General features: G+C 48.1%; 2 protein-coding genes across 2 annotated transcripts; both read left to right on the plus strand.

Moving 5' to 3' along the window:
* Window positions 1-1,026: 1,026 nt before the first annotated feature.
* LOC144942460 (uncharacterized) lies at window positions 1,027-10,600 on the plus strand (the record flags this gene model as incomplete). Its single annotated transcript, XM_078869328.1, has 4 exons — window positions 1,027-1,187; window positions 7,736-7,929; window positions 9,533-9,569; window positions 10,354-10,600. Coding segments are annotated over 4 exons (639 nt in total), but the record flags the coding sequence as incomplete, so codon positions are not given.
* A 730-nt stretch (window positions 10,601-11,330) lies between these two features.
* On the plus strand, window positions 11,331-23,353 carry LOC144942461 (uncharacterized). Its single transcript, XM_078869329.1, has 4 exons — window positions 11,331-11,344; window positions 14,372-14,627; window positions 16,624-16,770; window positions 23,165-23,353. Exons 1-4 carry the CDS (start codon window positions 11,331-11,333, stop codon window positions 23,351-23,353), a joined length of 606 nt encoding a protein of 201 aa, XP_078725455.1.
* Window positions 23,354-25,768: the final 2,415 nt, after the last annotated feature.

Below are 25,768 nucleotides of genomic sequence, written 5' to 3' on the forward strand. Positions count from 1 at the left end.
GCGTCAAACACATCTTATAGTAGATGGTTCAGAAATACAACAGAAGCACTGCGAATAACAAGCTTGGAATAACATTGAGAGATAGACGAACGCGTGGATCAGGTAATAAACTCTTACAAAATTACATCAAACATCAAACAGTTAATAAAGTAAGCTGCCATGGCCATGCCACGGCACGAGAAGGAATGATGGAATAATCTACTCGAACACATCGGCTTTCGCGACCAATGTCATCCATAATAGAGGTTTTTGGGTTAGATCGCGTAAATATATAACTGTGTCGTTAAAACCCGCCACCACCCGACACAGCCAACTAGTAAGGGTTGTCATGTAAACAGAACATGCTAGTGACGAATTGGCATGTTCTGTTTACGTGACAACCCTTACTAGTTGGCTGTGTCGGGTGGTGGCGGGTTTTAACGACACATTGATATATTTACGTGCTCTAACCCAAACATCTCTATGATGGAATAATCTACGATTGCCAATGCACATTGACCATGGTCAATAATAACAGCGGAGTTGCAGCCATGGGAAGGAATGAGCGTGGAAGTACGTTCACCCTGGAGATGGAGTGATGACAGCAGCTCGTGTACAGGTGCGAGGTGGATTAATACATCGCATCGTCGTGAATTACTGCTTGCAGAAACCTTTATCCAGCAGTATATTTATCATAGCTGATGAATACATTAATATCAGGGTATTGATATATGAATGTTTCTCGATGAGAGCCTTTTGAAATACACATCTCTATCTTCAATGGAGACGTGCGAAAAAAATTAATAAAGGTATGATCCTAACCATTCACAGTAATTAAAACATCGAAGCAATAGATATAACAACACAACTCTGAAACAGTCCGTTTACACAAGCGATTTATAAATGCACTAAACACTCTAAATTGTTTTGTGACAACATTATTCATGGAAATCTTCAGGAAGAGGCAACTCGTGTAAATATTAAACCACACGCAACGCCGCTCGCGTGCAAGGGGAGGCCGTTGTGAGCCGCCTCTAAACCGTCGTCCGTCCCTCGCAGTATTCGTGCTCGGGGACAGAAGTTAACTGTTGGGACGAAGGCCTCGCGTCTGTGCCTGCGGGAATCCCCACCACGACGCGAGAGCTGAATTTGGGCAGCAATCAGATCACGAAGCTCGAGCCCGGGGTGTTTGACCGTCTGACGGCACTGGAGGAGAGACGAGACCATGAGGCCCCTGCTATTGCGATAGTGCATATGATCAAAAATACATCTTTCATATGTAGTTTTTGTCAACTCCCGTGTCTGCATGAAAGTGAATGGATGTGGGGCTGGTTGATTACTTAATGTGAATGGATTTCGCTCTCTCTCTCTCTCGCCACCGTGGGGTGCGGCTGTGTGCACCTGGTGCTCCCGCCCTAACGTGGTGTGGGTGGAGGCCTGGGCTCAGGTGTGAGCCTGAGCCTGGCCTAGGGAGAGTGAACTAGGGAAAAACGCTAGTTTATTCTGCGTTTCTCCCCGTACATCAGCTGGCTATAGAAAAAGTTTTTTATTACTACTGTTGTTTGTGTGTCTGTCTGGTTTGTGTGTTTGTCTGTGTGTTCGTTTTTGTTTGTTTGTCTGCTAGGCTGGTCGCGTTGTGTGTTGGCCTGGTGCTTTTTACCTAGTTTAACACCGCGTGTGTTTGGCCTGTTTGTCTGTTTGATGAGTGTTTTGTTTGTGTGTCCGTTTTGTTTGTGTGTTTGCTTGCGCGTGCGTTTGTTCGTTTATCTGTCGTTTTGTTTATTTGTATGTTTGTTTGATTGTTCGGTTTCGTTTGTTTACTTGTTGGTTCGGTCGTGTGTGTGTTCGTCTGTGTGTTTGTCCTGCGCGTGTGTGTGCTTGTCTGTGCGTGTGTGTGTTTGTCTGTCTGTCTGGTGGTTGGTTTCAGGTGTGTGTTGTGTGTTTGTTTTGTGTGGGGGTTATTACTTTTTTTACTTTTTTATCACTTTTTTATTTTTTTTCTACGATTATTTTTCGCTGCCACTGCGCTGCTGCCATGCAAGCACCATGGCTCAGCCTGGCAGCATGGAGGCCCTCACAGATCGGCACGGGTTTCGCTGCTTCCCTCCGCTTGGGACGTCGCTCGACGACGTCGCTGAGGCGGTGGCGGCACACACCGGGCCGGCAGCCATCCGAATAATCCAGAGGGAGAATCGGGGCTACGTAGTCTACGTGGCCACGGTGGAGGTGGCGGCGCGTGTCGTTGAGAGGGGACTCAGCGTCGTAGGAGAGGGGGGGCTGCTCGTGCAATGCAGCCCGCTCTCCACACCGGCTGTTCGGGTAACCATCTCCGGCGCACCACCATACTTCACGAACGCAGAGCTAAGGGTGGAACTGCAACGCTACGGCGTGGTAGTGTCGCCCATCGTCCTGCTGCATATAAGAACGCAAAGGAAGGAACTGAGGCACGTGCTGTCAGGCCAACGACAGGTGTTCCTCGTGCTCAAGAGTGGGTGTGCCGAATTGGACGTGGCCATCAAACGTACCGCTGGTGGCCGCGTCCATACGATATACCTGGCCACGGCCAAGCCACGCTGCTACGCGTGTGGTGGTGCCGGGCACTTCAAGAAAAACTGCTCCACCGGAACGAAGCGGAGTGGAGCTGCAACGAAGGAGACAACGCCGACGCTGCAGCCGCAACAGCAGCAGCAGCGGGAGCATCGCGAGCGGCAGCAGCAGCAGCTGCAGGACCAGCAGCAGCAACAGCCGCAGGACCAGCAGCAGCAACAGCCGCAGCAGCAGCAGCAGCGGGTGAGGGAGTACCCCCCGCCGCCGCCGCCGCCGCAGCATGACGTGCAGCAGCAGCCGCCGCATCAGCATCGGCAGCAACAACATCCGTAGCAAGATGGTGCCGGTTCCGTGCCGGAGCGCGGGGAGCCGGCACCAGAGAAGGAACCCGCTAACGATGACAGTGGAGAGTTCACCGTCGTCGGAGGGGCGCGGAAGAGGAGGAAGATGGGCAGGCGCGGGAGCGCCCAGCCCATGGTAACAGCCAAAACAGCTGGCGACGGTACCCAGCCAGCTGACCGCCCTGTGGAGGAGGGGGGGGGGGGCGTGGGTGACGCGCCCCTGGTGGAGACGACCGAGCCGGGAGCGCGACCTCCGGGCCCGACCTCACCCCCTCCAACGCAGGGAGAGGAACAACTGACGACCGCCACCGGCGCCGTGGCTGTGCCGGGTGGCGTCGAGGCTCCGGGAAGCACCCCTTCGCCTGTCCCGGGGGAGGGGGAGGAGATGGAAATGGACCCGGGGGGGAGTGGGCCGCCTGCGAGCGGGATTGTAACCAGCGAGGGCCCGGCCCCAGATGGGGCGGCGGGGACGGAAGAGGAGGCCTGCGCCGACGTGGGAGGTGGCGTTACCCTCACCGACATCGGGGGGTGGCCCGACACCGATGATAACGGCGTGCCGGGGGGTTTCGTGCCGGTGAAGGGCGACCCTCCGCCCACCCCAAGGTGGCACGATGAAGGAGCGAAAGAGAGAATGAAGAGGAAAAAAATGCCCAAAATTGGGCTCGAGCCCGGGGAGGCCCCCGTTCCCGGAACGTCGGTGGACACCGGAGGGTGGGTTTGCGCCGACGGGAAAGCTCATGGTGATGACCTGGAGAACGATTTGGACGGGAGGGCGTCCCCCAAAAAGCTTGGAGGCTGGAGAGAGCAGGCTGAGCCCGGGGAATGCACGCCTGAAGCCCTCCTCCGGTGGTGGAGGACGGCGGAAAAAGAGAAAAAGGGGAATGTGGCGAGGGAGCTGGCAAAAGTTTTCCCCGGAAGGTACTCCCTTGCGGGGGTGGTAGTGGACGTGAGGGTTGAGCCACATAAGTATGGTTTCAGCGCCCGAGAGATCGAACGGATAGCGGAAGTAATGGACAAATCAGGGCTGTTTCCCTCCTTTTTGGTGGACGAAGACGAAGAGGAAGAAGACGAGAGGATAGCCTGGGCGAGGGAGGTCAAGGAGAGGGAGGCCATGAAGGCCAGCCGCGACGCGCGGGTGAAGGCGGCGACCGAGGGAGCGGAACGGCCGGACCCGGCCTCGCCTGCCTCGTCGTCGCAGGGGAGCGGGGTGAGCGTCGTCAGCGGTGGCGCCCCAACGGGATGGAGGGAGAGGCCGAGGACCTGGCCTCCGATGGCCGAGCTGGAGTGCTCCCCCGAGTATCTCCTCGGCTTCCTAAAATGGTCGTATGGGAAACGAAACATCCGCGTGCAGGACAGTTTCCCCAACAGGAGGAACTTTATGAGCACAGCTCGGCGTGTGGTCCAGGACCCGAGCACGTTCGGATATAGTCGCCAGGAAATCTTCCGGGTAAAGGCCTTGATGAACAAGGTCCGAAAACAGCCACCATCCCCCCCCATCACCCCCTTCTCCCCCGAGGCATTGAAGAGGACACCACTACCGCCGCCGCCAGCCGGGGAGGAGGGTGAGGAGGTGGGAGCGGAAGAGCTACTTTGCTAGGCAAAGGGGTGTGAGAGCCCGGACGACGAGCACACCGGACACTGGCTGCGAGCGGTGGCGATGTGGTGTGTGTTGACGATGAGTGTTTATTGCCATAAAGGCAGGTACACTGAATGCTTTGAAAAACACACCGGACACTGGCTGTAGGGCGGTGGCGATGTGGTGCGGGATGATGTTGTACAACTATTGTTGCCATAAAGGCAGATAAATTGAATGAACTGGAATATTCCAGCGCAATTTGCGCTGGTGAAATAAAATTATAAAAGTCAAAAAGTCTCTCTCTCTCGCTGGGTGTTTAAGAGTCTGACCCAGGTGATAATTCTGGATCTAGATAGGAATCAGCTGCAGACTCTTACCGCTGGGGTTTATTTGACCGCCTGGGGAATCTGCAGATGTTGGTTCTGAGCAACAACCAACTGAAGGGTGTTCCCAGGGACTGGTGGTCGTTATAGAGTCAACGCTTCGACTCTAGACTCAATGCATCACCCGCATTCTCACCGCACCCTCCGTATGAGTTTAAGAATCACAGCCAACGCTGTAACTTGAACGCCAATTGTTTCCTCATGCGAGATTTCACCAACACTGACACGGAGGCTAAACCAATGCAAATAAAGAAGCGAAGGAGAGCAGGTTGGAGTGCTTTTGTAAAGCTGAACTTCACAAAAAAACTTAACATCACTAATGAAGATATATTTTGATCAGTGTTACCCGCCTATTATGGCAGATGGTTTAGAAACACGGTGACTATAACGCAACCGAGAAGTGAGCTCAGAAGTACTGTGCGTTGCATGCTTGGAATTACATTGAGAGGCAGAGAGAGAAACAAATGGGCCAGAAACCAAACTCTCGCAAATTATATCAAACGGAATTATAAAAGTAAGCTGGTTTGGCCAGGAAACGGTGCGAGAAGAGATGATGGAATTATCCACGATGGGCAATGCTCATTGACAATGGTCGATAACAACAGCGGAGTGGCAGCCAAGGGAGGGAATGCGCCCATTAGGACGTGCACCATGGAGACGGAATAATGACGGCAGCTCGTGTGCAGGTGAGAGGTGGATTCATACATCGCATGGTCGTGAATACGACTTGCAGTAGATTGATCACATATTGATATAGATATATTTAATATGAAGTAGGTGAGAGCCAATTGAAATGGGTATCTCTTTGCTCAACGGTATATACATAAAATAATGATCCAGTAGCTTTTCCAATAATTGAACTACAGACCGAAATGCAAAGCTCTATAAAAAAAAACACATCCAAAGCGATCAGTGTTAGCAACGTATATATATTTAAACAATGCACTCTTAAAACTATTTGGGAAAACATTTGGACAGAAATCTTCAGGAAGAGGTAACTCGTGTAAATGTTGAACCACACGCGACGCGGCTCGCGTGCAAGGAGAGGCCGTTGTGAGCCGCCTCTAAACCGTCGTCCGCCGGGGTGTTTGACAAACTGACCCAGCTCACTCATCTGAGTCTGCGAGACAACCAGCTGAAGAGCACTCCCAAGGGACGTTTTCTGGGCGCGTGCATCTCTGGAGCTGGCTAGTCGATGGCAGCAGCAAATGTTGTGGACAGACAGTCCACACACCGGTGAGCGTGAGCACGGGTGTGTTGGCAGAGCGGAGGAACTAGGAAAAGGGTTACAGAGGACCCCATCTGGAGGTCCCTGGAACCTGCTAGCGGGTTCGAGAAGGGAGGCGCGGTCAGGGCGGAGCCAGGCCGTGCTGGTAGCATAAAAGGAGCTGAGAGCGGGGGCACGAGGCTGTCGGTTCTGTGAATGGATTCTTCTCGTCGTTGCTGTCGTCTCGTCGCCGTCGTAACAAAACGTATCCGCTAGACATTGGTCTGCAGGATAGTAGTTGGCAATCTCAGTCAGGGCCGTCAGTATTAGACGGCTAGTGTTGTGTACAGGCTAGGCTAAGCTATTGTGGAGAGTGTGCGGACGAGACCGTGAAAGTTGTTAATGAAGAAAGTGCCTCCTAGAAACTCTGTCTCTGAATCGTTGACACTACAAATGTATCGAATGATAATTATGCCGGATGCCGAAGTATAAAATCTATTGGCATTAAATTCCAGAGATGCAGCAACACGTGTGCATTTCCCCATGTAGGCGCGGTATCGGTTTGCTGTGTTTCAGGGTTGGTGACTAGTCTCGTGACTTCATGATGACATTAGACAGAATATGTAGATGGCAAGTTCTAGGACCTCTGAGCTGATGGAAACCTCCTGAGACTCCAGCACAGAGTAGAGTGCAATTTGTAAAGAGTCTGTGTGTGAGGACACTGACGGGCTTAGACGAAGGGTCGGTTTAACCAATGGACTCATGATCAACAACAAACTGACCCGGCTGTGTAAATTCCCAACTTCACCTTCGCTAAAGAATGACGTCACAGCCCCATGTGAGCGTGCATCGTGCACACGGACTGCAGGTGCTCGTGGGTAAAACCTGGACATGTGCAACGGCCTCCAGCTGTTATTGCGCAACTCCAATCGCGTAAGTTGGGTCAGTTTGAGATGGATACCAGTGGGCAGAGCCGTCGACTGGTTGGTATAACATTTTAATTTCTTTAGACTGACTTGGCCATCGAGTTTGCCCAACAACAATTTAAAAAGCGTCCCTGAGGGACACTTTCGCCTACTTCAGCATTTTTTCTTGCTCTGGTTGTTCCACCTGATGAAGATTGCTTGTGTTGCGATCGAAACGTCGTGATTCGTTTTATTTTATTTCGACCTATGTGACTTTACCGAAAAAAACAAAGAGTATTATGGGTCCCTGAGGGACTTCATATCGAAGCGATAACGCCTCACTGTAAACAATTGCACGGTGATTCAAACATAGACAACTTCTATGTTACATGTAATGCGTTTGTGATATCACGGTAGAATAAACGTAACGTAGAGATTTTTTACTGACATCATTGAGTGGCACCACTTCTCGAAACGTGCGGTCGGATTTATCTGCTTTCTTCCCACGTGACCAGCCAGCTAATGGTCGCAGCCCGGTCCGCAATGACTGCAAAACGAGTATCAAATCACATTTGTGTATTTTTTTTACTTAATTTCAGTAAAACGCTGATCTTTTAAATATGCACGTAATCCAGGCGTGCGATGAGTGCTCTCTGCAGGGCGTTTATGAAGGTAGAACATAATGCAGTCGTGGCTGCCTCTAAACCTTCGCCCTTACCGCGCAGTTCGTGCCCGGGGACAGATGCGGACTGCCACGGGAGAAGCCTCGCGTCTGTGTCTACGGGAATCCCCAGCACCACGCGAGTGCTGCGTTTGTACAACAATCAGATAACGAAGCTCGAGCCAGGGGTGCTTGACAGTCTAACGCAGCTCACTTCTATGCAACTTGGTGGCAATCGGCTGCAGGCTCTTCCCGAGGGGGTGTTTGACCGCCTGGTGAATCTGCAGTTGTTGGCACTGAACCACAATCAGCTGAAGAGCGTTCCCAGGGGCGCGATTCGCCCCTGAGAGTCTCACCGGTGATGACAATGCACCCAATATGAACATTCGACAATTATCAGCATAAAAATACGAACAACAAAAATACACAATAGTAAACAACAACAAACACCAGCTTCTAAAAAAGAATAACACTTCATGTGCAATCATGGATATTTGTATAAAAATTAAACACGTTCCATTAATGACAGTCTCAAGAAGAACGTGTCAAGGTTAATGTATTTCCTTTAACGACAGTCCTTAAAAACAATTGGGGTTGCTTATATAACTGATGTCAGCAATGGTATCAGTAAATACTGCATTTTAACTGCTTCTCAGATATTCTACACAATGCATTGAATATCGTCTCAATAGATCAGCTATAGTGTCCAGCAGTGGATTAATATCCACGCTGGTGATGTTGAATGTACATCTAAATATCGAGATAGATACCCCATTGCTATATTTAACCAGGCGAGAGACTTTTGAAATCCACTATTTTCAGTGGAGACCTTAAAAAAACAATGTATCTTCACTATTCACGAAAATAAAAATACATGAACAAAACACGACCACAATTCCACGTCAAAATGTTTTGGATGACCAAAACTACGTAACACATACATGCTAAGCACTCTAAAATATGTAACGAGAACATTTTACGGAGCGCATCAGTAAGAGGCAATTCGTCTCAATATTGGACCACACGCGACGCCGTTCGCGTGCAAGGAGAGGCCGTTGTGAGCCGCCTCTAAACCGTCGTCCGCCGGGGTGTTTGAGAAACTAACCCAGCTCACTCATCTGAGTCTGCGAGACAACCAGCTGAAGAGCATTCCCAAGGGACGTTTTCTGGGCGCCTGCATCTCTGGAGCTGGCTAGTCGATGGCAGCAGCAAATGTTGTGGACAGACAGTCCACACACCGGTGTTCGTGCTCAGGGACATATGTGAACTGTGAGAAGAGAAGCCTCGCGTCTGTGCCTGTGGGAATCCCCACCACCACGCAAAGGCTGGATTTGGACGTCAATCAGATCACGAAGCTCGAGCCCGGAGTGTTTGACAGTCTGGCGGCACTGGTGGATAGAGACACGAGGCTATGAGACCCCTGCCATTGTCACTGCGATCGTGAATCATGATGTTGAATTCCTCACATACACCGGCATAATGGAAAACAAAATACAATAACAATGTTCTAACGGGTTTCGTTTAATGAAAGAGTGGTGGCTTTATAAAGTAAACATTTCTTAAGAAAGAATAGAGGTCGCTTTCGCTCAAATATCTATATAATTGTGCATCAAGGTCACTTCAACTAAGTTCTCAATGAATGTGAATGCACCTATCCTGAAGTCGGTTTTCACTGTGATGTGAATAGATATGCATTTCACTAACTTAACTCCATGCACGTGATTGGTGTCCGCTTTGAACTCTCATTAATCTCTATGGAATTGAACGCAGGCCACTTTAACTAACTGATGCCATTGTAATGAACAGAGGTCACTTTGATGAGGCAATCTCTAGCATCACCATAAGCCATGAGTACCCTCTGCTTTGAGTCACAGCCTGACCCATCTGACCTTGGTGGATCTTAGTGGTAACCAGCTGCAGCATCTTCCCGATCGGGTGTTTGACCACCTGGTGAATCTGCGGCAGCTGTGGTCGAACAGCAACCAGCTGACCTCTCTCCCTGCTGGGGTCTTTGACAAACTCAATCGGATCAATTACCTGACTCTGAGCACCAATCAGCTGAAGAGCGTTCCCAAGCACGACTGGTGGTGGAGCTGAAGACTGAATTAATTAGCAAATTGCTGACAATTAATGGTCACGTTTACGAATTTCATTAATTGTGTTGGACATATTGCACTCACACGCACACAAAGGTCCATTTTATAATTTGATACTAAACCTCGTGTTCTTGCTTGACAGATAAATATATTGCGTTGTGCACCCTTTGTTTGTCCCCGAAGTCTCCCTTGCCAAGGAGACTTCCGTCTCAGCGGGGGATCTCGTCTGGTCAGACAAGAGTTCAGGGACGTGCTCTATTTACATCGGGGCCAGAGCCCATTGAGACGATGGTTTTCTGGTACGGGAGACGTGAGACGATACGATAAAATATCTCGGAACATGTCTCTGGGTGGAGAAAGACTAAAGACAGAGTCGTCCACCCAGCAGTGAGAATAGCGGAGGAGTGGCCGCCAAGGGAGGCACATTGTCCAAAGTGGCATGAGCAAGCAAGCAACTGCAGGGCTGCACCTTTACCTCTTCACTGAGATACGAGGGAAAACATTACATTGCAGTGAATTAGGCCACGAATGCAAAATGTAGCGTTTGGGAACAGGTGACCGATTTTGGAAACGGTTACTGGATAAGAGGTCGTCGTCTAATACCACTAATAACTAGCCTCCTTGAATTATTTTGACTGCCTGGGAGCTGTGCTCTGAGTTTGTGCTGTAATAAGCTCACAGAACTGCCCAGTAGCGCGTTTGCCAAACTCACCCGGCTGAAGCATTTGGGTCTGGATGGAAATCAACTGAAGAGCATCCCCGCCGGGGTGTTTGACCGCCTGGGGAACCTGCGTTGGCTGAATCTGCACACCAACCAGCTGAAGAGCGTTTCCAGGGGCGCGTTTGACAAAGGGAGCCAGCACTTCCAGGAACGGTCTCTGCTTTGTCGCTTGGCATCGGGATAGAGACGACGCTCGGCACGAGTAGCGCTCAGTTTGTAAAGCTACCTCGTTATTGACATCCACAGTCATCGTCACCATCAACGTCGTCACAGTTTTCTCTTGTGCTACAAGTTAGTCTTCAGTGTCACTGAGCGGTGAGGGGAGCGTCTACTTTCGAGAGATTGAGACCTAATAGTTTTTCGATCGCACTTCAAAGTAATATAATTCACCTGTACATGTTAACCATTTCGATCACGATCTGATCTGATGCGGTTTTAAGTTGCATCCCTCCAACAATTATTTGATTTGATCACACGTGTTGTACAGTACGTTGGTGTTTAGTTTACTATGTGTGCGCATTTATTAACATTTTGCTTGGTTATGAATAATCTAATTAGCTACATTGATGTAGTTTACATTGCCATTTTTAAGGCTCTACATTATTTAATTTAAGTTATAGCAATACATTATTTGGTGGATAATTGTTTCCGTATTCGAGGTTTTAGCAACACCTATCAGAAAACTAAAACAATGCTTTTCTAAATCTTAACTTCACAGTGAAACGTAACATTCCAATGTGCCCACAATGAGAGATGTTGATCAGCGTGAAACACCTCCTATAGCAGATGGTTCAGAAGCACAACAAAGGCACTGCGAGTTACATTCTTGGAATAACATTGAGAGACAGACGAACACGTGGATCAGGGGATAAACTCTTGCAAACTACATCAAACGGTTAATAAAGTAAGCTGGCATGGCCATGCTACGGCACGAGAAGGGATGATGGAATAATCTACGATGGCTAATGCAGCGTGGAAGGAATGAGCGTGGAAGTACGTTCACCCTGGAGATGGAGTGATAACAGCAGCCCGTGTGTGCAAGTGCGAGGTGGATGAATACATCGCATGGTCGTGAATTACTGCTTGCAGAAACCTTCATCCAGCAGTAGATTTATCATAACTGATGAATACATTAATATCAGGGTATTGATATATAAATGTTTCTCGATGAGAGCCTTTTGAAATACACATCTCTATCTTCAATGGAGACGTGCGAAATAAATTAATAAAGGTATGAACCTATCCATTCACAGTAATTAAATATAGAAGAAAATAGATATAACCACACAACTCTGAAACAATCAGTTTTTACAAGTGATTTATAAATGCACTAAACACTATAAAAATTTTCGTCAAAACGTTATTCATGGACGTCGCTCGTATGCAAGGCGAGACGCCGTTGTGAGCCGCCTCTAAATTATCGCCCGCCGGGGTGTTTGACAAACTGACCCAGCTCACTTATCTGCATCTGCGAGACAACCAGCTGAAGAGCATTCCCAACGGACGTTTGCTGGGGGCATTCATCTCTCGAGCTGGATGTACAATGCCCATCTGAAAGCTGTTCTTCTGCACTATGTAACGCGTGGAAGCTGTGTGTGTGAGCTACACTAACGTTGTACTGAATAGTTCAGAAAATGTGTAGTATAATAGCGCTGGCTGGTGGACGGTAGCAGCAACTGCGGTGGACAGACGGTACGCACACCGTTGAGCGTGAGCACGGGTGTGCTGGCAGAGCGGAGGAACTGGGGCAAGGGTCACAGAGGACCCCATCTGGAGGCCCCTGGAACCTGCTAGCGGGTTCGAGAAGGGAGGCGCGGTCAGGGCGGAGCCAGGCCGCGCTAGTAGCATAAAAGGAGCCGAGAGCGGGGGCTCGCGTCTGCCGGTTCTGGGAATGGACTCATCTTTTCGTTGCTGTGGTCTCGTCGCCGTCGTCGTTAAATGTCTCCGCTAGATATTGCGCTACGAAAGATAGTAGTTGGCTATCTCAGTCAGCGCCGTCAGTGTTAGACGGCAAGTGTTGTGTATAGTCTAGGCTAAGCTACTGTGGAGAGTGGAAGTTGTTAATAAAGTAAATTCCTCCTATAAACTATGTCTCTGAATATTTGACACGATACATTTATCGAATGATTATTATTACAGATACCGAAGTATTAAATATATAGGCATTACATTACAGAAATGCAGCAACACGTGTGCATTTCCCCATGTAGGCGCGGTATCGGTTTGCTGTGTTTAAGGGTTGGTGACTCGTCTAGTGACTTTATGATGACATTCGAAAGACTATGTAGCGACAATTAGCACCTCTTAAAGATGTGTTTGTCAATGTCCCAAGTGAAGCGGTTGGCAACACTGGAGAAAACACGGGGAGCTGATAGCAAGTTATGGGACTGCTAAGCTGGCGGGAATTTCCTGAGATTCCAGCACAGAGTAGAGTGTGATTTGTAAATAGTCTGTGTGTGAGGACACTGAAGGGCTTAGACGAAGGTTCGGTTTAACCAATGGACTCATGATCCACAACAACCTGACCCGGATGTGTAAAATCACCACTTCACCTTGGCTAAACAATGACGTCACAGTCCCCTATGAGCGTGCAGCGTGCACACGGACTGCACGTGCTCGAGGGTAAAACCTGGACCTGTTGAACAGTCTCCAGCTGTGATTGTGCAGCTCCACTCGCTTCAGCTGAGTCAGTTATAGTCGGACACCAGTGAGCAGAGCCGTCGACTGGTTGGTATAACAACTTTAGTTCATTTAGACTGACCAGGCCAACGAGTCTGCACAACAAGTATTTATAAAGCGTCCCTGAGGGACCTTATATCGATGCGATACCACATCACTGTGAACAATTGCCGTATTTTCCCGCAAATAACCCGCGGGGTATCCCACTTTTTACTAACAAAACAAGACCCTGCGGGGTATATGGAGGTGCGGGCTATCCCAAAAATGTTTTATACGTGTGACGTCATAACACGTTTAATGTTTTCATGGTAGGACTATCCACTATGCAACACTTACCTTTGACTAAAGCACTACTAAATAAACCACTCACACTAAAATTGCACATGTTATCACGTTTTAAATTATTCGAAATGTTTGTACAATGAAACAACAATGTTTGAAGTGGGCGCACTTTGTTTACCGGCGATGGGAGAGCTGGGGGGAGAGAGAGGTGGGAGGTTGGGGGCGAGGCAATGGCGTTACCGTAGTGCCGCTATTATCTGCACAGTGCGCAATCTACCAGTGCTAAAACTGTACTTATTTATCTACCAGTTATGTGTTACTTACTTATTGGATATTTACTTTTGTTACTGATTTACTGTTTCAAGTTCACTCGTTTCCGGTTAGTTTAATTTCTTTGTGCACGTTATGATTTTAATGTTAACAATGGATAGTGGAATGTATTACAAATGTAAACTTTGTATTAAAATGACTGAATTAAGCTGAACGACGTTAAAGATATGCATGCATGCGGGGTATATGGAGGTGGGGACTATCTGAAATTTGTTTTACACAAAACGCTATTTTTGCGGGGTTTATGCGTATGTGGGTTAAATGCGTATGCAGGCTATATGCGGGAACATACGGTACACGGTGATTCTAACATGGGCAACTTTATTACATGTAATGCGTTGGTGATATCACGGTAGAACAACGTAACGTAGAGATTATTCCTTACATGATTGAGTGGCACCCCTCCTCGAAACGTGCGGTCGGATTTATCTGCTTTCTTCCCACGTGACCAGCCAGCTAATGGTCGCAGCCCGGTCCGCAATGACTGCAAAAACGAGGATCAAATCACATTTGTGTAATTTTTTTTACTTAATTTCAGTAAAACGCTGATCTTTTAAATATTCACGTAATCCAGGCGTGCGATGAGTGTTCTCTGCAGGGCGTTTATGAAAGTAGAATAGAATGCAGTCGTGGCTGCCTCTAAACCTTCGCCCGTCCCGCGCAGTTCGTGCCCGGGGACAGATGCGGACTGCTACGGGAGAAACCTCGCGTCTGTGCCTGCGGGAATCCCCAGCACCACGCGAATGCTGCGTTTGTACAACAATCAGATCACGAAGCTCGAGCCAGGGGTGTTTGACAGTCTAACGCAGCTCACTTCTATGGAACTTGGTAGCAATCGGCTGCAGGCTCTTCCCGAGGAGGTGTTTGACCGCCTGGTGAATCTGCAGTTGTTGGCACTGGACCACAATCAGCTGAAGAGCGTTCCCAGGGGCGCGACTTGCGGTGGAGCTGCAGCCACGCCCCTGAGAGTCACACCGGTGGTTGCCCCCAATATGAACATTCGAAAATTATCAGCGTAAAAATACGAACAACAGAAATACACAATAGTAAACAACAACAAACACCAGCTTCTAAAAAAGAATAACACTTCATGTGCAATCATGGCTATTTGTATCAAAATTAAACACGTTCCATTAATGACAGTCTCAAGAATAACGTGTCAAGGTTAATGTATATCCTTTAACGCCAATCCTTAAATAACAATGGTGCTGCTTACATAACGGGTGTCAGCAATGATGTCAGTAAATACAGCATTTTAACTGCTTCTCAGATATTCTACACAATGCATTGAATATCGTCTCAATAGATCAGCTATAGTGTCCAGCAGTGGATTAATATCCACGCTGGTGATGTTGAATTTATATCTAAATATCGAGATAGATACCCCATATCTACATTTAACCAGGCGAGAGACTTTTGAAATCCACTATTTTCAGTGGAGTACTTGAAAAAAAAATGTATCTTCACTTTTCACGAAAATAAAAATACATGAACAAAACACGACCACAATTCCACATCAAAATGTTTTGGATGACCAAAACTACGTAACACATACAGGCTAAGCACTCTAAAATATGTAACGAGAACATTTTACGGAGCGCATCAGTAAGAGGCGATTCGTGTAAATGTTGGACCACACGCGACGCCGCTCGCGTGCAAGGGGAGGCCGTTGTGAGCCGCCTCTAAACCGTCGCCCGTCCCTCGCAGTGTTCGTGCTCAGGGGCACAAGTGTTCTGTGGAGGGGTAGGCCTCGCGTCTGTGCCTGCAGGAATCCCCACCACCACGCAAAGGCTGGATTTGGACGTCAATCAGATCACGAAGCTCGAGCCCGGGGTGTTTGACAGTCTGGCGGCACTGGTGAAGAGAGACACGAGGCTATTAGACCCCTGCCATTGTCACTGCGATCGTGAATCATGATGTTGAATTCCTCACATACACCGGCATAATGGAAAACAAAATACAATAACAATGTACTAACGGGATTCGTTTAATGAAAGAGTGGTGGCTTTATAAAGTAAACATTTCTTAAGTCGCTAGAATAGAAGTCGCTTTAGCTCAAATATCTATATAATTGTGCATCAAGGTCACTTCAACTAAGTTCTCAATGAATGTGAATGCACCTATCCTTATTTATAAAATAGTTCGGAAAGTGAATGGAATTCGTGTAACTTAAGATTGATATGACATTGAGTGGAGTTCCTGTTAACTAACACATATGTATGGAAGTGACATAAGTGCTATTAAGTTCATGCTTATGAAAGCGATTGTATTTTATTAAAAGAAACACATCTCTATGAAAGGGATTGAAGTCGGTTTTCACTGTGATGTGAATAGATATGCATTTCACTCACTTAACTCCATGCACGTGATTGGTGTCCGCTTGGCGCTCTCATTAATCTCTATGGAATTGAACGCAGGCCACTTTAACTAACTGATGCCATTGTAATTAATAGAAGTCACATGACGACGTTGAACAATTTCTCTTGTAGCTCCGTTTTCTTTCACACGACGTTGACCAATTTCTCTTGTAGCCCCGCCCACCACCCCCACGTTCCATTCCCTGGTTACCACATTCAGATAAGCCCCTCCCCCTTTAACTTGTATTTAAGGGCTGGTCTTTTGGAATTTTCCTCACTTGATGCAGTAATTTTAGCTGTGACGGTCCCACCTGATGACGGAGACTTATGTTGCCTCCGAAACGTCGTGATTTATTATTTTATTTCCATTACTACTTCTCTTCACTTTTAATTTTATTTTTTACCTACGTGACTTTACCGAAAAAAAACCTAACAGTATGAATAGAGGTCACTTTGATGAAGCAATCTCTAGCATCACCATAAGCCATGAGTACCCTCTGTGGTGAGTCACAGCCTGAGCCAGCTGACCGTTGTGGATCTTAGTGGCAACCAGCTGCAGCCTCTTCCCGAGGGGGTGTTTGACCACCTGGTGAATCTGCGGCAGCTGTGGTCCAACAGAAACCACCTGACCTCTCTCCCCGCTGGGGTCTTTGACAAACTCAACCGGCTCATTTACCTGACTCTGAGCACCAATCAGCTGAAGAGCGTTCCCAACACGACTGGTGGTGGAGCTGAAGACTGAATGAATAAGCAAATTGCTAACAATTAATGGTCACGTTTACGAATTTCATTAATTGTGTTGGACATATTGCACCCACACGTACACAAAGGTTCATTTTATAATTTGACTAGCGGAAGTACCCGGCTTTGCCCGGGTGAAAAATATATTTCTTAAAAACCTTACATATATATACACAGATACTAAGGTATTGTCAAAGCCCGGTGGGCTGTTTGTACATTTCTCCACCAACAAATATATAAGAGGCTTTCACAAGTCCAAAAAGTTGTAGAAAGTGTGGGGTAAATAGTTGATGTCAAAAGTTTTCCGAAAATTGCGGTCTCCCCCCCCCCTCAAAAATATCTTTACCCCTCGTAGGTATATATACTAACAACACCTTACATACAACAGAGGAAGTGGTATCTATTGACTCTGTAGTAGTATCTAGTGACTGTACCGTAGTATCTACTGAGCCAGTAGTAGCTACTGACTGTGTAGTAGTATTTAGTGACTGTAATAACTACTGACCATAGTAGTATTTACTGGGCCTACAGTAGAATCTACCGACTATATACTCGTAACGACTAACTGTATAGTATCTGCTGACTCTATAGTTGTATCCACTGACTATAGTAGTAACTACAAAATCTATAGCAGTATCTACTCACTCTATAATAGTATCTACTGACTCTAGTAGCTACTCACCGTGGTAGTATGTACTGACTGTATAGTAGTATATACTGTCTGTAGCAGTATTGACTGACTGTAGCGGTATATACTGACTGTTTTAGTATTTACTATAGCGGTATCTACCAACTCGATAGCAGTATCTACTATCGCTACAGCAGTGTATACCGACTGAGGTCGTACCTGCTATCACTACAGCAGTGCATACTGCTGTGTTGGTACCTGTTATGATGACAGCAGTGCATATTGTGGTGGAACCTGCTATGATTACAGCAGTGCATACTGCTGTGGTGGTATCTGCTATGATGAGAGGAGTACATATTGTGGTGGTGGTACCTGGTATGATAACAGCAGTGCATATTGACTGTACTCATCATTCACCGTCACCATTCACCACTCACAACTCACCCTTACCACTCATCCTCACCACTCACCACTCCCACTCACTATTCACCATTCACCCTCACAACTCACCACTCACCAACCTCCCTCACCAATCTCCCTCATCACTCACCCTCACCACTCACCCTCACCACTCACCAATCACCACTCACCCTCACCACTCACTCTCACCACTAACCCTCACCACTAACCCTCACCACTCTCACTCACCACTCTCCCTCACCACTCACCACTCACTTTCACCATTCACCCTCACCATTCAGCCTCACCACTCACCCTCACCACTCACCCTCACCACTCACCGTCACAACCACCACTCACCCTCACCACTCAACTTCACCCTCACTACTCACCATTCATCCTCACCAATCACCACTGACCAATCACCACTCACCACTCTCCACTAACCCTCACCACTCAACCTCACCACTCACCCTCAAAACTAACCACTCTCTCACCACTCACCCTGACCACTCAGCACTCACCCTCACCACTCACCCTCACCACTCACCCTCACCACTCACCCCTCACCGCTCACCACTCACCCATCACCATTCACAACCGCCACTCACCCTCACCACTCATCCTCACCACTCACCCTCACAACAACCACTCACCCTCACCACTCACCCTGACCACTCACCACTCATCCTCACCAATCACACCCTCACCAATCACCACTCACCCGCACTGCTCACCCTCACCACTCACGCTCACCCTCACCACTCACCCCTCACTAATCAACACTCATAACCGCCACTCACCCTCACCACTCACCACTCACCCTCAACACTCACCCTCACCACTCACCGTCACCACTCACCCTCACTACTCACCACTCATCCTCACCAATCACACCCTCAACAATCACCACTCACCCTCACAACTCACCCTCACCACCCACTCTCACCACTCACCCTCACAACAACCACTCACCCTCACCACTCAGCACTCACCCTCACTACTCACCCTCACCACTCACCACTAATCCTCACCAATCACACCCTCACCAATCACCACTCACCCTCACCACTTGCCACTCACCCTCACCACTCACCACTCACCCTCACCATTCACCCTCACCACTCTCCCTCACCACTCTCCCTCACCACTCACCAGTCACGCTCACCACTCACCCTCACTACTCACCACTCACCCTCAACACTCACCCTCACCTCTCACCACTCACCCTCACCACTCACCCTCACCACTCACCCTGACCACTCACCACTCATCCTCACCAATCACACCCTCAACAATCACCACTCACCCTCACCACTCACGCTTAACACTCACCCTCACCACTCATGCTCACCACTAACCCTCACCACTCACCCTCACCACTCACTAATCACCTATCACAACCGTCACTCACCCTCACCACTCACTCTTACCACTCACCCTCATCACTCACCCTCACCACTCACCCTCACAACAACTACTCACCCTCACTACTCATCCTCACCAATCGCACCCTCACCAATCACCACTCACCCTCACTGCTCACCCTCACCGCTCACCACTCAACCTCACCCTCACCACTCACGCTCACCCTCACCACTCACCTCTCACTAATCACCACTCACAACTGCCACTCACCCTTCCCACTCACCCTCACCACTCACCCTCACCAATCACCACTCACCCTCACCACTCACCCTCACCATTCACCCTCACCACTCACCCTCACCATTCACCCTCACCACTTTCAATCACCACTCTCCCTCACCACTCACCCTCACCACTCACCAGTCACGCTCACCACTCACCCTCACTACTCACCACTCACCCTCAACACTCACCCTCACCGCTCACCACTCACCCTCAACACTCACCCTCACCGCTCACCACTCACCCTGAGCACTCACCACTCATCCTCACCAATCACATCCTCACCAATCACCACTCACCCTCACTGCTCACCCTCACCGCTCACCCTCACCACTCACCCTCACCACTCACGCTCACCCTCACCACTCACCCTTCACTAATCACCACTCACAACCGCCACTCACCCTCACCACTAACCCTCACCACTCATCCTCACCAATCACACCCTCACCAATCACCACTCACCCGCACTGCTCACCCTCACCACTCACGCTCACCCTCACCACTCACCCCTCACTAATCAACACTCATAACCGCCACTCACCCTCACCACTCACCACTCACCCTCAACACTCACCCTCACCACTCACCCTCACTACTCACCACTCATCCTCACCAATCACACCCTCAACAATCACCACTCACCCTCACAACTCACCCTCACCACTCACTCTCACCACTCACCCTCACAACAACCACTCACCCTCACCACTCAGCACTCACCCTCACTACTCACCCTCACCACTCACCACTAATCCTCACCAATCACACCCTCACCAATCACCACTCACCCTCACCACTTGCCACTAACCCTCACCACTCACCCTCACCATTCACCCTCACCACTCTCCCTCACCACTCTCCCTCACCACTCACCAGTCACGCTCACCACTCACCCTCACTACTCACCACTCCACAGTCATCGTCACCATCAACATCGTCACGGTGTCGTCTTGTGCTACAAGTTAGTCAACAGTGTCACTGAGCGGTGTGGGGAGCGTCTGCCTTCGTTAATTCGTGAATATGAAATACGCAAACGACGAAGTAAAATATACATTAAGAGTGCTTATACGTGCGTTCATGTATACATTGTGTGTGTATCAGGGGTCGGAGACCTGCATATCAAGAGCCGAATGCGGCTCTTTCGTTCCCCCCTTGCGGGCAGCCGTTTTTTTAAATTAAATCTTAAACCTAATTTTACGTAAAGATGACTAAATATGACAATGGAATGGTTCACTATGGAATGTCTGAGTGATAACAAAATGTACAACAGCCAAATTGTATTGTTAAAGAATCACTAAACGAAATGGACGCAGTTGATTTCATCACTTATGTTGTTCATTTAAGTCAGAATGTTTGTTTTTGTTGTTATTTGCGTATACCCGTTGCTGTTTTTGTGCACAAGTAGCTCTGCGTGCGATGGACAACGATAGGATGCGACGGAATTGTCCATCCAGCAGACTGAGTCCTGAACATGGGCGGAGGACCCAGTGAGTACCCTACCCGAAATGAGTGACAAACGGCTACTCACCAGTGACTCACGGCCTACCCGTACCCATACCCGGCCGCGCCAGGGTTGCAAACGGCTACCCGTCCCCGGCCGGGTACGGGTAGCCGGGTATAGGGTAGGGTACGGGTATCGGGTACCCGGTTGCGACCTCTGGTGCGCCCTTCTGCACTCTCGGATTGAATGAACAAGGTAGCGACGCTGACAGCTGCCCGTCGTGCAGCATGGAGTGGGTTGTTGGTGGCTGCATGTGTGTGAGCAGCAGCTCCGCGTGGCCGCACTGCCGTGGATCCAGGCTGATTCTGTCACTGTTCGCGTTCTCAAGGCAGTGATCTATTTTGTGAGAGTCCTGTTTAGGGTATCGCGACTGTATTATTACTGCATTGTGAACCCGCAGACATAAAATAGGCTACCGGCCACGGCTAATATCAGTCTCGAATAGTGAATGTTGTATCGTATCATCTGTGTAGTTATTAGGCTGATGTACAAGGTTTAACACCCACTAATTAAACCTCTCTGACACTATAGTGCAAATAAAGGCAACATTTATTCGTAACATAACAACACTGGTTACACTTAGCTTTCCTATACTTTGCTCTTCTATTGTTTTGTATTGTTTGTTGTTGTAACATTCGGAGCCGCCCCTACTGGACATTTGTGAAAAAGAGCTTCATAGCTCATCGGTTTTTCCAGGGTAAATATTCGAATTCTGAAGTACAGTAGTGATGTTACATTACATATGAAGTTTACACGTTGTCATATATGTTGCACAAATGCATGAATTGTGATTAATGCAGTCATACGGTTGTGTGATGTAATTAAAGCTGTAGAATAGCCGTCACCACCGTCAGCCATGATCCAAAGCTTTTGAGGATTAATTGATACACAAGTGCTAAAATCCAGCAAACGACAGTTATTTAATTATTATATAACCTCCCATCCGCCCCCACCAACAACCCCTCTACCTCCAAAGCAACGCTGCCTCCCACCACGCACTCAATGATGATATTATTGATTGGTAGTATACTGTCCTGTATACAGAGGTAATGGTGCTGGCGGAGTAGCGATGATTTAGTACTGGAGGAGGCGAGGTCTGTGCTGGAGTCTCTGGCTGTCGCTCTGAGCTGGGAGCACGCAGTGAGTCCTCCTACACCAACACCACCATCGCCACGAATGCTAATATTGAACTACTAATACTCGACTGGTATATGGCATCAACTGCTCCTTCGATAGTCATCACATAATGCCATCATTATCAACGTATTTGAATACTTCCACGACTAACGCCACCACCGCTTCTGTAGCGAGAACAGAACCCTGCTCCGTGTGGTTAGGCCTTAGTTGGACAAAAGACAGCTCCGTTTAAAAATAGCGCGTCGAGTTTAAATGCTGACTGGGTGCCGTCACTTATATTTAACACTAAACACGGAACTGATGAGAGTTTACCGACGGACAAGCGGTGGCAGATCGTTATCAAAGGCGTCTGTGGTTTCTAAACAATTATCCTGAAAAATTCTAGATCGTTCTAACGCCGCCAGTGCATAAAATCTTCAAACGTGTAGCATAATGAGCACGCGTATGATTTTGTGGAGAGGAAAATATACTTTAATTTTAAGTAATGTATGGTGCATGCAATGAAATGGAGAATTGACAACACGTTGACACTGAATAATAAATTAAATTAATTTCAACTTTCAAATATACTTTTTTATGTTTAATGCTTCCTAACTAGTCTAGTGACTTCATGATGGCATAAGACAGACTATGTTGCGACAATTATCCACTCTTAGAGATACATTTGGCAGCTAACCACGTTAAGTAGTTGGCAACAGTGGAGAGAACACGGGGAGCTGATGGCAAATTCCTAAGACTCCTGTACTGAATAGCGTGCAATTTAGAAAGAGTATGTGTGTGAGGCAGATAAATTGTTTTTTAAACGAGATGGATTATGTTACAGTCCTTGTCTGCATCATAACTGCTATGAACTATCGCCGATTTGACTAATCACAAGGCGCACCGATGTCCGTCGTATCTCATCCTCACCTGCTTTATTCAAAACTCTACTCAGTGAGCGCAGATACGATCACACGTGAAGCTGGGCACGCGTGACTTGCATTGCGATGTTAACAGAACACAGTTGCAAAGGAATCGCGCATTAGCGCGGGGCAGCTGAAGAGCATTCCCAGGGGCGCCTTTGACAACCTCAAGAGCCTCACTCACATCTGGCTGTACGGCAACCCCTGGGACTGTGCCCTGCGCGGAGCTCTCAACCTCATCTCTCTCTCAGCCTTCTCACCTCTCTCAGCCTTCTCGCCTCTTCAACAGCTTCCTCGCCTCTCTCATCCTCCTCGTAATGACGAATGATAAAGTAGCATACACAGTCGTTTCATTATGAATATATGTAGAAGGTTTTATTTTTAAAAAATGCTAATGTGAGAGATCACGTGAGGAGTACTGGGTCCAGTGATTAGCTCATTGCGCTATGAACACGGTGGCCTGAATTTGATTATCAGCCACGGCGAACATCAGAAGCGAGTGATGATCATCACCACTTCAGCAGAGCCGTTTGAACAAAACACCGAAAACCGACGCAGTGCTTGTGCCAGGCTAGGTGTACACACACATATTCATGTATATAACACACGATGTAAAGAGCGATATCATCTTCCTGCAATCCTCTTCAACTGGTTGAGGTCCATACCTAAGTGAGTCATTTGAGGTCGAGTTGACCTAGATGAGGCACAGGACTGGATCAGAAAATATAATCGTCGCCGGTGTTGACCGTGAGTGGGAATCCATCTCGCGTCGCCGTGTTTGTAGCTCATCACGTGAACCTCTACACTCCCGATCCCCATTAAACAATTATACTTCAGCTATGTTCTCGTCATGTTACTGACCGGTAATATTTTACGTTGAAACTGGTACAATGAACAGTGAATCACCAGAGAACGGCCCTGCAAGAGGACACCAATTAACGACTCTTATTCTCACTTAGTGGCGCACAATCCCACAAGCCCTGCCAAGTGGGTTCATCGAAGGCAAATCAAAGAACAGATGCATTTCTCTAAGCTGGAATGAGCCACATCGAGTAAAATCTCAAGCGTAACACGATTCGATTGGATTAGGATTTACGAGGTTGTTTGTGTGTGCGCTCATTGGTGACTGCGTTTAGCCCATCAGCTCAAAACTTCTCCCGATGTCTCCACACTTCTCATCTTTTACGAATTATTTACGAATGTGTCGACTTCTCTTGCTAATTGCGTTCTGCACCACTGCCAACGCGGCATCGCCGGCAATGGGCAATTCTCGCGCGGTATCCTGGCCAGGCCAGCTTAGTTCAATTGCCCGTTTGATATAATTTGCGAGAGTTTTTTTCTGTGATCCATGTGTTCCTTTCTCTGCCTCTCAATGTAATTGCAAGCATGCAACTCCCAGTGCTTCTGTGCGCAATTATCCGTTGTTATGCCTTATAATTCCCGTATTTCTAAACCATCTGCCATAACAGGTGGTTACCCCTGATCAACATCTCTTTTCTGTACACACATTGTGATGTTAAATTTTAGTGTAAAGTTCAGCTTTAGAAAAGCCCTCCAATCTGCTCTCCATCGCTTCTTTTAGTTTCATTGTTTTAGTATCATTATAGGTGTTCGTGAAACCTCCAATATGGAAATAATTGCCGTTCAAATTACAGCGTTGGCTGTGAATCGTAAACTCATATGGAGAGTGCACTGAAAATGCGAGTGATGTTTTGCGTCTAGAGACGATGTGTTGACTCTGTAGCCACCACCAGTCGCCACCCATGGGAATGCTCTTCAGCTGGTTGTAGCTCAGATCAAACTTCTGCAGATTCCCCAGGCGGTCAAACACCCCAACAGGAAGAGCCTGCAGCTGGTTGTTATCAAGAGCCAGAATAGTCAGCTGGGTTAGACTGTCAAACACCCAGATGGGTACTAACGGCTTATGATGATTATAGTCACCTGTTAGTTCAAAGTGGCCTGAATGCTATTTGCTCACAGCGAACTTTCACCACGCTTATGGTAATATTATATATACATAGCGGATTCCATTCAAACGAAGATATTAACCAGAACCTTCATTCGCTACCATAGAGACTTCTGATCTAAAATATCTACGACTCACTTGACATTAAATAATTAAAGTGATTCCGGTCACATTTGTAGTACAGTATCGGACATTTTTTGTAGTACAGTATCGGACCTAGAGGGGTTCGGCGTGCGGTGTAGCGACATCCCCGGATACCACAATGATGTGGGTGTGGTATCGACCCTAGAGAGGCCCGGTGTAGATGGCATCACGCTTTAAGTGCAGTGCCGACTCTACAGGGCAGAGTGTGTGGGTGCCGGCCGAAGGATGAGGTTGTGTGAGGCCATGGCACTCTGGTTGACAAGGGAGGACACGTGACCGGTTAAGTTGACAAAGGGGCCCCAAGAGGGGGCTCAGGTGGTCACGTGATTGGGACCCAGATCCTTCCCGAGAATTCTGGAAGGTGGACGTGGCCAAGGGCGGAGCCGGCCACACCACAGAGAATATAAGCTGGGTCCCGAGAGGGACCAGGGTTGTTGTTCATCCTGGAAGAAACCCATCGTCTGCGTTCTCCGTTCAACGAGTCTCCAACACGTGGATCCGGACGAAGTCGTTGGTCCCAGTCCGTAGTAGCAGTTACATTGGTAACTAGTGTAGTTAGCCTGGTGGTCACAACCATAGGTTGTTATTCTGTTAAGAGGAAGTTACCCCGTGTGTTGGGACTGAATAAATGTG

This window comes from Lampetra fluviatilis, chromosome 27, assembly GCF_964198595.1.
Source record: "Lampetra fluviatilis chromosome 27, kcLamFluv1.1, whole genome shotgun sequence".
Taxonomy (NCBI): domain Eukaryota; kingdom Metazoa; phylum Chordata; class Hyperoartia; order Petromyzontiformes; family Petromyzontidae; genus Lampetra; species Lampetra fluviatilis.

What these genes read in the sequence shown, in the direction of transcription:
- LOC144942461 (XM_078869329.1), top strand. An exon ending in ACCACAATCAGCTGAAGAGC is followed by an intron (nt 14,628 to 16,623) that starts GTTCCCAGGGGC and finishes AACCAGCTGCAG; the next exon opens with CCTCTTCCCGAGGGGGTGTT. An exon ending in GCACCAATCAGCTGAAGAGC is followed by an intron (nt 16,771 to 23,164) that starts GTTCCCAACACG and finishes GGGCAGCTGAAG; the next exon opens with AGCATTCCCAGGGGCGCCTT.